Source organism: Anabrus simplex, chromosome 1 (assembly GCF_040414725.1).
Source record: "Anabrus simplex isolate iqAnaSimp1 chromosome 1, ASM4041472v1, whole genome shotgun sequence".
Classification (NCBI taxonomy): domain Eukaryota; kingdom Metazoa; phylum Arthropoda; class Insecta; order Orthoptera; family Tettigoniidae; genus Anabrus; species Anabrus simplex.
Genome location: NC_090265.1, coordinates 1431902716 through 1431915211, shown reverse-complemented (window position 1 = coordinate 1431915211; position 12496 = coordinate 1431902716). Strand labels below are relative to the sequence as shown.

Sequence of the window (12496 nt, the reverse complement as noted above, 5' to 3'; positions counted from 1 at the left end):
GTTCCGGAAATGCGTTCCTTATGGTGTTGACAACACATGATGCTATGACAACTCTGTTCTTTTTATCAATCGCAGTCCATGAATTTACCCATGAAGTGAACTGTTTGTAACAAAGAAAACGCCAAGTTCGATTTGATGGATTTAAAGCTGTCAGTAAACGTTTCCTTGCCATGTTCTTTGTTTTTAAGCTCATGTTATGACTTGTCATTGTCAATACTTCATGGTCTAAAATAAGCCTTGTAAACGAGGGATTTCTTGTTATACACATAAATTTCTCAGATTTCACTGCTTTTACATTGTCTAATTCACAACAGCATACACTTTCTTCATCCGTATCCGTGACGGTACAGTCATTACATTTACACCAAATTTGCGTGCCGGCACGGCCTGTAGTGTTTAGCATATCCATATCAAGATCGCTATCTGAATGGACATCAGTAAACGTCGTTTGTTCTGGCTCATACTGATACGGACGAATGATATTTACATCCATTATAAATAAAAATAAGCCCACTAACACTGGCAACAGAAGAACACAGCAGTAGCAGATGGAGTGCGGGAAAAGACTGTGCGAATTTACTCCCAACGTCAATGCTGCTAGGTAGACTCTACAGCGCAGTGACATCACAACCAGTTACTACTTCCACACATAACTTGAGAATGGTTGGACATAGAAGCATCGGATTAACGGCATTGTTATTACATTCCCATAATACATCTTTAGCAATGAATAACAAAATATGTGTTTTTGTGTTGTGTTCTCCTTTAAACATGCCCCTCCCATCTTCTCACTCTCTTACCCTTAGGCTGCTCAGCATTGAGAGAAATAAAACCAGCAGTATTAATGTGAAAAGTGTGGTTAACAATTTTCTCTCATCAAAACAATGAAACTTCCTTAGTCTATGGAATCACCTGGCCTTAACATTGAATAACCATTCCGTTTATCATTCTCTTGATATAGATGTTGATTCCCAATAACGGACCATTTATATTGGTATTATCATTCTCTTGTCGCTCCTATCTCCCTGTCCCTTTAAAGAGGATGGTTGCCCTGTTGTACTTTCTTTTAAAACAATAATCACTACTACCACCTCTCCCTTTATCTCACAACAGCATCTACTTGTCAAGCTGGGGCTGTACCTTAATTAAGGCCGCGGCCGCTTCCTTCCCACTCCCAGCCCTTCCCTGTCCCATCGTCGCCATAAGACCTATCTGTGTCGGCGCGACGTAAAGCAACTAGCAAAAAAAATCGACCATCCACCCTCTGCTGGCAATACCAGTAACTGGAAATGTTAGACCATATCTTTCTTTTATGTCTATTCTATTCACGTGTCTTTACAAAGATGCAGCTCTCCTTTCTGTACAGATAAATGTTTAGGATCTGTGAGTTGTGAGAATAAGTGCTGTCAAATATGTATATAAGAACAGTGTGATAGCTTATTCATCAAAGAAAATAGTTACAGATAGAAAATTGTATTTGATATCACTGTCTAGTCATGCACAAGTAATAGTTGGGAGAAGGGAACATAAAGTGGTAAAATCCAGCATATTGTATATACCAATATTAAATGACAGAAGAGTACTTTTATTTTTTCCTAATATCCCATAGAGCGACTAGAGTCCTTGCTTTTACAATAGAAAGCTTGTCAGTCTACGTATGAAATACTAACTTTCCCCATCATTTCATAATTTTAAGACGTACAGTTATTTCCTGGGACATTAAGGTTTATCCCAACTTAAAATGACAATAAGTAAATGTTATTTATAATCATTCAGATATATAAGAATTAATAACTTAATATACATAATTTATACTCTTGTTTGATCACTTCCTATTACATAATATATCTAATTACTTTTCCAGGTGATGGAATCATACACTATTGGAAGAGAATGCTTTGGCATGGAGAAGGAGTTTATTGTTGAAGTAGTTCAGAACTGCCCTAATCCAGCTTGCCGTTACTACAAGAATCAGCTAGAATTATCACAGAAGTCACTTCATCTCAGTGCACCTACTTATATTCCAGAATCTGGAGGTAAATGCTTTGTTAATTGTTATTTTCCTGTCAACAGTTTAATTTTACATTCATCTGAGAGAGCTGTATACATATATATTAGATACTGAATAGTTTTAGTAGGTGTATGTCTGTACATACAGTCTTATGCTCTTGTATTATTTAAAAACCCATGGTACACTACCATATCAAAAGTTTTTCCACACATACTCATAACTGTAATCAAGTTGTCTCTGTAACACGCTTATACACTGAGCATTATAGCTTCTAAATTGACCTGTTGGCCAACTTTGGCTCTGTCTAGTGATTGTGAAACTCTTTACAATCCGAATGAGCATACCACTACAGCTCAAGCAGTAAAGTACTCTTAAATTCAAACTCTCGTTATTGTAGAAGTCTTCCTCGTGAACAGTCAGGATTTTCTTCTGAAGAAGTGGAACAAAGTTCTCTGCAGAACGCAAAGAGTTTGACCTTGTTTTGTCAACACGGCATAAGCCCAAAAGCCCATATCGTTTGTATATTCACCACATGGTTAAGCGACCTCACTCAGCTTGTATGGTATTCAGTACGGTTCATGATCTTTTGCATTTTCTTCAGTAATTTTTGTTTTTCATATTGTTATATCTAGTCTTTATCTCTCTAGTATAGTGTAGTTTGCAGTTTGCCGTAGCATAAATGAGTAAAACAGCCTATAATTTTTTTATGGGTTTAATAGTTCATTGTGGCTGTGGTTTTATTTACATCCATGTGTTGGTTAGAGTATAGTTCGTCTGTGTATTCCATGTCTCATTTGGGAAAGACAAGCAGCAACAATGTGACTCTGAGATCAGTGGAGTACCTTTATAGGCCCTAACCTCCTTGCTGTGTCATCCATTATCCAGAGTAATTTGTTATTTTTGTAAATTCTTAATAATGTATTCTGTTCCAGTGTTGGATACTGTTAGTAAGTGCATAAAGCATCTTTGAAGTTTTTATGAATTTGTTTTCACTCGTAATTCATGAGCTTCTCTAAGTACAGTAGTTCATTTTACAAGGGCTGTTTGCCTTGGTCGTATTGCATCATGTGTTCTGCAAACTGTTAATTTAGAAAACCATGCGGAGCATAGCTGTAGTGGACATTTTGTGTTCTGAAAATGTTTGCTTAAAAAAAGTACAGGTGGTAGTAGTAGTGAACCGTTCCCATCCACCAGATATACATATGTCAGGCTCAGTCAGTGGGCTCCGCAGTTTGTTCGGTCACAAATGGCCGTAAAACTAAAGCAGTCCTAAAAGGTAAATACCAGTGGTATATATGAATGGGAAACAGTTGCATTTGTCGTCAATAAGAGGCATATAAGGGGTAAAATAGATTTATTTACTTAAACACATGATTAAATATTCATACTATCTGAAATTAAATGATAACATACGATATAAACATGACTCAAACCGTCATTCAAATAACACTGTGTGCTGTGCACATCAAAACTAATTACAAGTTAACGTGAACAAGAATCATCAGTCCAGGTGCCGATCAAATGAAATAAACAAATTATAACAAAATTAAATCTTGGCCGAATCCACATCATTAATTAGAACAACGCCGCCAAATGAATATGTCGATATCCACGAGAGGAATTGTGATTGTGATCGTGCACAAGCTATGCTTCGACAAAAGAAAGTCATGCCAGTTTCAATCCAAATATTCACAAATTAGTTAATCACAATATGGTGAAATCCAGGGGTCCTAAGCTTATATACTACACAGCTTCTATTGACAGACCCGATCTGTCGCAAATCGATCAGCATGAAGCCGAAAACCCACAAGAAAATTAGCTCCAGGCTAAATTAATATGCAAATAATTACACAACGTTGACACTGCACAAGGACAAGAAACACACAACACACCCTGATACATGGCACATAAATGAACAAACAACTCTGGAAACACAAAGGCAAAATCACAAGATAAATAAAATATATACACACACACAGGCAAAGCACTTCTTAATAGTCAGGTCGCGAGATGCATGATCCAGTCTAGGCCGGGCTGAATGGTCGCCTTCTTGGAATAATTGGTGACTTTCACTTTCGCTGGACTGCCGAACAGCTGTAATGTCAAGAATGCTATCTCGCAAAGGTCTAACAGGCGAGCAGGGCAGGCCATTCACAGGCAGGGATCTGGGTGTGTGCCTACATTCACGGCGCTCCAAAGCCAACCGAGCTCACACAGCAAAGGAAAGTTTCTGTATGTTAATAACTGCTGCTTCACTGTGTAAAAACTAAATATCTCTCCCGTTCATAAAATATTCCATAACAACAGAAACATCTCGTCTTCATATCTCAACATATTGGCCACACAAATCTCTCAAAGAAGAAGACGTCACACATGGCCTTCCATCCTAGCGGCTTGGGAGTTCGATTCCCGACTCTATACTTTTTGAGGTTAAATCAATATTCCACCTTTACAATACCGTGAAATTAATTTTAGTCCCGACTCTATCTCGGAATCTCCAGGCATATTAAAGCCCATCCTTTTTCAAAGCAGCTCTCACTTATAATCTCCCTTCCTTGCCATCTTTACAGGTGTTTAATTCCACTATGAACACGCCATTATATATCAGGCGATAACTGCCTTTATTAACACTCGCATTGTGTTCCTCCCCGATCTCCTTGTCACCCCTGCTCATTAGAAGATCCTAACTTCACGATGGCGTCCGGGTGCTCCTCTGACAGAGAGTCTTCTCCTTCTTCTCTTCTTCTTTTCTAGCCTATTTCAATCCACTGCTGGATATAGGCCTCTTCCATGTGCTTCCATAGTCTTCGGTCTTGAGCCACTTGGAACCAGCGTGTACCAGCCAACAGCTTTATGTCGTCGAGCCATCTCTTCAGGGGTCTTCCAATGCCTCTCTTGTGTCCCCATGGTCTCCAGTGAACAATCCTAGAGGTCCACCTGTTGTAGTCTTGTCGAGCTACGTGTCCTACCCATTGCCATTTTAGTCTTGCTACTATCTCTAGGATGTCTGTTACATTAGTTCTTCTCCTGATGTCCTCTGAACGGATCTTATCCCTAAGGCTGATCCCTAGCATCTGTCGCTCCATGGCTCGTTGTGTTCGCTGAAGCTTGCGAGCACTTTCCTTCGTCAGAGTCATCGTTTCCAGACCGTAAGTTGTAACTGGCAGCACGCACGTATTATAAACCTTGGTCTTCAGGTTAATTGGAACATCCTTGTTGGTGAGGATGAATCTTAGTTTTCGGAATGCAGTCCAACTCATACCTATTCTGCGAGGAATTTCTGCACGTTGGTTGTCTTTTCCAAGTTTTATCTTGTGTCCAAGATAGATGTACTCATCGACAGCTTCTATATATTGGTTTCCCATTTTAAGTGGTCGACTCTCTGGGCTTAGTATTTTCGTTTTATTAATGTTCATTTCCAAACCAATCTTAGCAGAAGCAGTTTTTAATTCTTGGATCATGCTTTCTAGCTCATCTAGATTTTCACTTATGAGCACAATGTCATCGGCAAAACGCAGGTGGTTCAAATATAACCCGTTGATTCTTATTCCTTTATTATCCCAATGAAGGGTTTTGAATACATCTTCCAAGGCAAGGGTAAACAGCTTTGGAGAGATTGTGTCACCTTGTCGAACTCCTTTGCCAACTGGGATTTTATTGGTGATGAGGTCTTCGTCCACTCTGACTACCATTGTTGCTTGATCATAAATGTTTTCCAGAAGCTTTATATACCTTGAGTTTATCATGGCATTTTGAAGTGCCTTCATGATTGCCCAGATCTCCACTGAGTCAAAAGCTTTTTTATAATCAATGAAGGCCAGATGAATCTTGATGTTGTACTCAGTGGTTTTCTCCAGAAGAAGACGAATAGTCTGGATGTGTTCAACAGTTGAGAAACCTTTACGAAATCCCGCTTGCTCGGCAGGTTGATAAAAATCCAGTTCTCTTGTGAGGCGGTTGGTTACAATTTTAGTCAGGAGCTTATAAAGGTGTGATAACAAACTCACAGGACGATAGTTCTCTAAATTTTCCTTATCACCTTTCTTGAAGAGAAGTATCACTTCAGCATTTTTCCAATTTTCTGGTATTCTTCCAGAGTTAATACACTTGTTCATGAGTATTCTCACGGCTTCTAGCAGATCTCTTCCACCTAATTTCAGCATTTCATTCGTTATTTTATCCTCCCCAGGGGATTTTTATTCCTTAGTTGTTTAAGAGCATTTTAAGTCTCAGCAGTGGTTACTTCCGGTGTTACTTCATGTGTATAATTCTGGGCTAGTTGTTCATCACTGGATGGTTTATTAATGGTTGATGTATACAGCTTGTAGTAGAAATCTCTAATAACTTCAGTAATCTTTTGCCTATCTGTGACTATTTCTCCATTTTGGTTCTTAAGTTTTGTAATTTTTGGTCTTCCTGTAGACATGCTGTTCTTTAAAATCTTCATGTTTTTATTTTCTTCAACTGTCTGCATGATCATGTTATTATTAAATTTCCTTAGATCTTTTCTTATTTCCTTGCGAATGGTCTTGTTAAGATTTTTGTATTCTGCTGTATCCCTGTCCATTGTCTTCCTGTCCTTAATGAGCTGCATGGTATTGAGTGAAAGTCGGCTCTTCTTATTAGTTTTCTTCAATGGGATCTCCTTTGCTGCATTTTGAATACTGACTGTAATTTTCTCATTAAGTTCGTTCACGTCCAAGTATTTCAAATCTTCTGTTGGGTTAAGTTTTTTGGTAAGAGCTTGTTGAAATGATGATTGATGTGTTTCTAAGTCCTCTACTCTTGGAAAAGTGTACCCCCTTGTCATTTTGGACCGTTCAAGTTTGAGGTCAAATGTAAAGGTTGCTCGAACTAGCCTATGGTCGCTTCCTGTATCAAATCTATTGAGAACAGTAACATCTGTACAATATTTCTTCTTGTTGGTCAGGATAAAATCTATCTCATTCTTGGTTTGTCCATCGGGGCTCTTCCATGTCCATTTTCGTTGGATGGGCTTTTTAAAGAAAGTATTCATGCAATAGAGATTTTCGGCTGTGAGATATTCTAGCAATCTTTCTCCTCTTTCGTTTTGATCGCCTAGTCCATATGTACCAATGTTCTCTGGGTCTCCGATTTCCTTTTGACCCACTTTTGCATTGAAGTCTCCAATGATGATACAGAGTTGTGTCTTTTCTGAATTTTTCGCTTTGGTGATATCTTCATACAGCTGTTCCACTGCCTCTTCGTCAGAAGTACTGGTTGGAGCATAGACATGTATGACTTGTATGGAGAATTTACTATTCAATTTGAGGACGATATATATCACTCTGAAAGAGACACAAATCATCTTGTGTATGAATTCTTTGATATTTTTATTGACAAGAATAGCAACCCCATGTGTAGAAGCATCCCCGTTATTACGTAAGATGACATGACCTGATGGAAGGGTCTCAGCTTTTTCTCCTTGAAGGCGAGTCTCACAAATACCCAGAATATCCCATTTTATGTCATGTAGTTCTTGTTCTAGCCTTTCAAGGTCTTCAGCTAGTCTCATAGTTCTTATGTTGTATGTGGCTATTCTTACTTTTTTAGTCGTTCTTTTCGAATTTTTGCCTCCCCCAGAATCCTTGAGGCAGACTGACGTATTGTCAGTGTGAGATTCTGAGTCTTTCACTCTACTCACCTGGGGTAGTTTCGTTTGAAAATTCGAAGTCATAGGAGTTTATGGAAGGTGTTCGGCAATAAAACACCACGCTTGCCAGACGTGTTGGTGAGTTGTGATTCAGCCGCCCCTAACATGGGGAACAGACGCTGTCGGGGTACCGCCACTAACATGTGGAACCGTCGTGCCCTTTGTGTGTTGTACACGTATTAATCCCCATGTACAGGGCTGCCTCTTCCAACATCTCCGCCGTACCGAAGGTCACCCTCTCCGCCGTTGATGTCGTTGAGGTCTTCACTCGTAACCCTGAGAGTATATACCTGAAAACGCACATTTACATATCAAGAAAAGAATCCTACACTGTTCTTTGATAATAATTATCCCACAATAATAAGGCGGCCTCGCCTCGTTAATGTAGAACTACCTTCCTGCATTACACTTAATACATGCATATTGGAATACTCTGAAAATAAAAACACATACACACACATAACTAGCTACTCCTATTCACAACCCTTTACCCATAATTAAACGAACGTATTAAACAAAGAAGTAAATAAGGGCACTAACATGCATTTGCCCTGGATTTCTAACTACATAATTGAAAATATCATAGCTCAGCTCTAGCGAGCTGACATTTAACGTTAATTTAAACTCAAACTGGATGAAACTAAGCTGACTCCTCTTGCCTCAAACATGCTTATAATAATGGCATATCCACTTAACTTTGTTGCTCTCAGCTCTCACACCATCTGCATAACTGCAGCGTCAGTTGACTTACTCAGCCATGATATAACATTGGATGGCGTTACAACACAGATGAACAACACATGTAGATTGCAGTATAGTCCTTGCAGAAAAACACTCCAAAAATGAATAAAAATATGGTAACTCTACACTTGCTCAATTGTATAGACGCACCTATGCAAATATTGCTTAACACAAATAAAGAGATAAGAAATAAATCTTTCTCCAGAATAAATGTACAATGGAATATGTCCCGGATCAGTTTGTATACAAGAGCAATTATCGAGACGCACGCACATGATTCTACCGCGATCGCGATACTGACCCAATAAATGATGGCTTATTGCATGGTTAATTCAGTTCATGCAGTTCGTACCGGTATCCACGGTTACCGTCCTTTTATCTATCAAGTTGCCACATACGCGGTACCTACCGCACTCGGCATAATATCGAAGTGTCACACATGTAGAGGAAACTACCACACCTACGGACTTATAACTCCCGTATTTCGCAGATGCAGTTCACACCAGGACGGTGCATATTAATGTAGTTTGAATAACACATCACTGTTCATAGCAGTTATATAGAAATAGCGTCACTGTAGTACTTAGATAACAGACAAAGAATATGGCAATCATGACTGACGTGGAGACTTCCTTTTGAACAACGAATAACTGACGACTGACCGCACTTCCCCTAGCCACTGCCGGTTTTATACATTCACCGGTGTCATTCAAAAGAGGAGGTTCCCCGTCTGAAAAAGTCACTAATAATACCCTGTGTGAAGCAACAGAACAGTTAGTACAATCAGACCATTCTGCGCTTGAGCTCAGACTTCATATTTCCCGTGTTCCTCGTTTACCACAGACTACAAAATCATTATTCGTTTGGACAAAAGCAGACTTTCCCCATCTACGAAATATCTTATCCCGTTGTCCGTGGAACTTGCTCGAATCCTGCCCATCTCTTGATGCCGCAGTTGACTTGTTTTATGACTTACTGCACAGCGCTCTTCAGGACGCCGTACCTTCCCGCATCATGAAGACCAGGCGTCTTCCCTCTTGGTATGATTCCGAACTTACAGACAAAATGCGGGCAAAGGAAAGAGCAAGGAAACGAGCTGCAAAGTCTTCACTTCCTTCAGATTACATCGAATTCGCGGTGCTAAGAAAGGAATACAAACAAATGCAGCGGAGAAAGTACAGGGATTATGTCGGGTCTGTTGAGGAAGATATTATCAGACACCCACAAAGATTTTGGAAATTTATTAATTGCAAAACAAAATCTAGACGGCTACCATCTATGATGATTAATGAAGACAAGGAAATTAGCTCAATGAAAGAAATTCTGGATAATTTTGCTGACACTTTCAAAACATTCCATCCACCCAGTGTTCCTTGTAATTCTCACACCGAACAATTAGGCGAAATTAATTTATCATCAGTAGTAACTTCGGCATCGGAAGTCTGCAACATCTTGAAGTCGATGGATACGAAGACGTCTTGTGGTCCAGATCAAATTCCAGGAATTGTGTTACGTGAGTGTGCTGAGGAGCTGGCAACCCCACTAGCTATGATAATCAACTGGTCTCTTCGTACAGGAAATTTCCCGTCGGAATGGAAGAAAGGCTATGTTATTCCAGTGTTTAAGAAAGGTGACAGATCTTTATTTGTCAATTACAGACCAGTAGTTCTTCTTTCACTCATATCCAAAGTAGCGGAAAGAGTCGTATACAAAGCCGTGTATAGTGCAGTCAGTGGTTTAATTAATATTAACCAGCATGGGTTTGTCCAGAAACGCTCAACTACCACCAATCTTGCTGTGTACTCCCACTTCATATCTAGCGCTCTGGACAATTGCAAGCAGGTTGATGCCGTGTACACGGACTTTTCTAAGGCTTTCGACTCAGTGCAGCATAATGCTCTTCTGACTAAGTTGTCAGCATATGGCATTCATGGAAGCTTGCTTGAATGGTTTAAATGTTATCTTAACGAAAGAAGGTATTCAGTAAAATACGAGGGTATCATTTCTCGCCCTTATCAGCCTATGTCTGGCGTCCCACAAGGTTCACTACTGGGACCTTTATGTTTCCTTCTATTTATTAATGATCTGCCATCACAAATCCATTCGAGCAACTACCTGCTCTATGCTGATGACCTTAAAATCTACAGGGTAATTGAAAAGATGAGTGATTGCGAATTGTTACAGTCTGATATAAATAATATTAGTGATTGGAGCAAAAAGTGGCATTTAACCCTAAATATTTCAAAGTGCAGTGCGATATCCTTCACGAGAAAAATGCAAGTTAATGTATTCAATTATAATGTAGGGAATCAAGAAGTGAAGCGTGTCAATAAAATTAACGATCTTGGTATTCTTTTTAGTAATCAAAATGGTCTATCTTTCAATGAGCATGTGTTAAATATCGTTAACAAGGCATTTAAAACGCTAGGCTTCCTCAAAAGAAATTGCAAGACTTTTAAATCTGTTGTCCCATTGAAAACCCTGTATTTTTCGCTTATACGATCTAGTCTAGAGTACTGCTCTGAAGTGTGGATCCCCTCACAGCAATACTTAGTTAATGCCTTAGAGCGAGTACAGATCAGATTCTCAAAATGGATTAGTAAAAAGTGTTTGGGTATCAAGCTGTCATCGACAGATTATGATTTGTTTTGTACAAATATGTGTATTGAGTCACTTAGGACTAGGCGCAGGTATGTCAACGCACGTCTCATACACAAATGTATCGGTAATTTCCTTGACTGTCCCAATTTACTCCAGTTGCTACCAATTCATGTTCCTTCCCGCAATACCCGACAGACTGTCACCTTTCACTTACCCAGGTGCAGAACGGAATCACACAGGAACTCTTGGTTTATGCAGGCCCTAAGATCCCTGAATGAAATTAGCGGGATAGTGGATATATTTCACTCGTCAGCTAGTGAAATTCGCAGACATCTTATGGACGCTTCATAGACAGAGTGTTCCTTGTATCTTGTTCTGCCCATTTAGTAACTGAAAGTTATACTTCCTTCCTTCGGTCATTTCAAAACATGTCTTTTTTCCTTCCTAATGTGTTTTGTAAATATGTATATATTATATATTGCTTATTTATAATTAGTGGTAGTAGTAAGTTATGTTAATATTGTTATTATTTGAATGTATTATATCATCTGTAATTGGAGAATCAATAACTCTGTTGGTGATAAATAAACAAATCAAATCAAATCAAATCAAGACTATGGCTCGAGGTCTCAACTGCTTTCTTAAGACAAAGCACACGACAGTTGGAACATAGCCACATAATATTTAGGTTGAAGTTAGCCGAAATATGAACAGATATGGCTCTCTAAATTCAACTGCTACTCATTATACATATCAAAACCATCGAGCACAGGTGATATATCAGACTTCTCCCACATTAAACTAGTAAGTCAGCACTGCGATGGATGAAGTTGGCAATCCGGAAAAATTGTCTTGGAACTCACCATGACCGTAGGCTGTGCATTCACAGCTCGCGATTGGCTTACTTCAAACTCGCCGCACGTTAAGCAATGCCGTGACACTCCCCGCAGGCTCGTTCAAACTTTCAAATAACAGGCCGATTCAAACCTAGCTACCAGCTGTTCTCCATCAGCACCCGGTCCATAATAAAACCGTTGACTAACCGCCTCGCAAACATACATACATACATACATACATACATACATACATACATACATACATACATAATCATTATAGACTGTTATGCCTTTCAGTATTCAGTCTGCAAGCCTCTGTGATTTTACTAAATGTCGCCACAATCCTCGATTTGCAACTAGTGTTGTGGCCTCATTTAGTTCTATACCTCTTATCTTTAAATCGTTAGAAGCTGAGTCTAACTATCGTCGCCTTGGTCTACCTCTACTTCTCTTACCCTCCATAGCAGAGTCCATTATTCTCCTAGGTAACCTATCCTCCTCCATTCGCCTCACATGACCCCACCACCGAAGCAGGTTTATGCGTACAGCTTCATCCATCGAGTTCATTCCTAAATTAGCCTTTATCTCCTCATTCCTAGTACCCTCCTGCCATTGTTCCCACCTGTTTGTACC

General features: G+C 39.4%; 1 protein-coding gene across 3 annotated transcripts in view; it reads left to right on the top strand.

The window, feature by feature from the left end:
* LOC136879194 (uncharacterized) overlaps nucleotides 1-12496 on the top strand; it is a 180607-nt gene that overhangs the window by 58475 nt on the left and 109636 nt on the right. For all 3 annotated transcript variants that reach the window (XM_067152972.2, XM_067152992.2, XM_067152983.2), the window contains exon 4: nucleotides 1865-2036. In XM_067152972.2, coding sequence (XP_067009073.1) covers nucleotides 1865-2036 — 172 coding nt within the window. The remainder of the gene's footprint in view (nucleotides 1-1864; nucleotides 2037-12496) is intronic.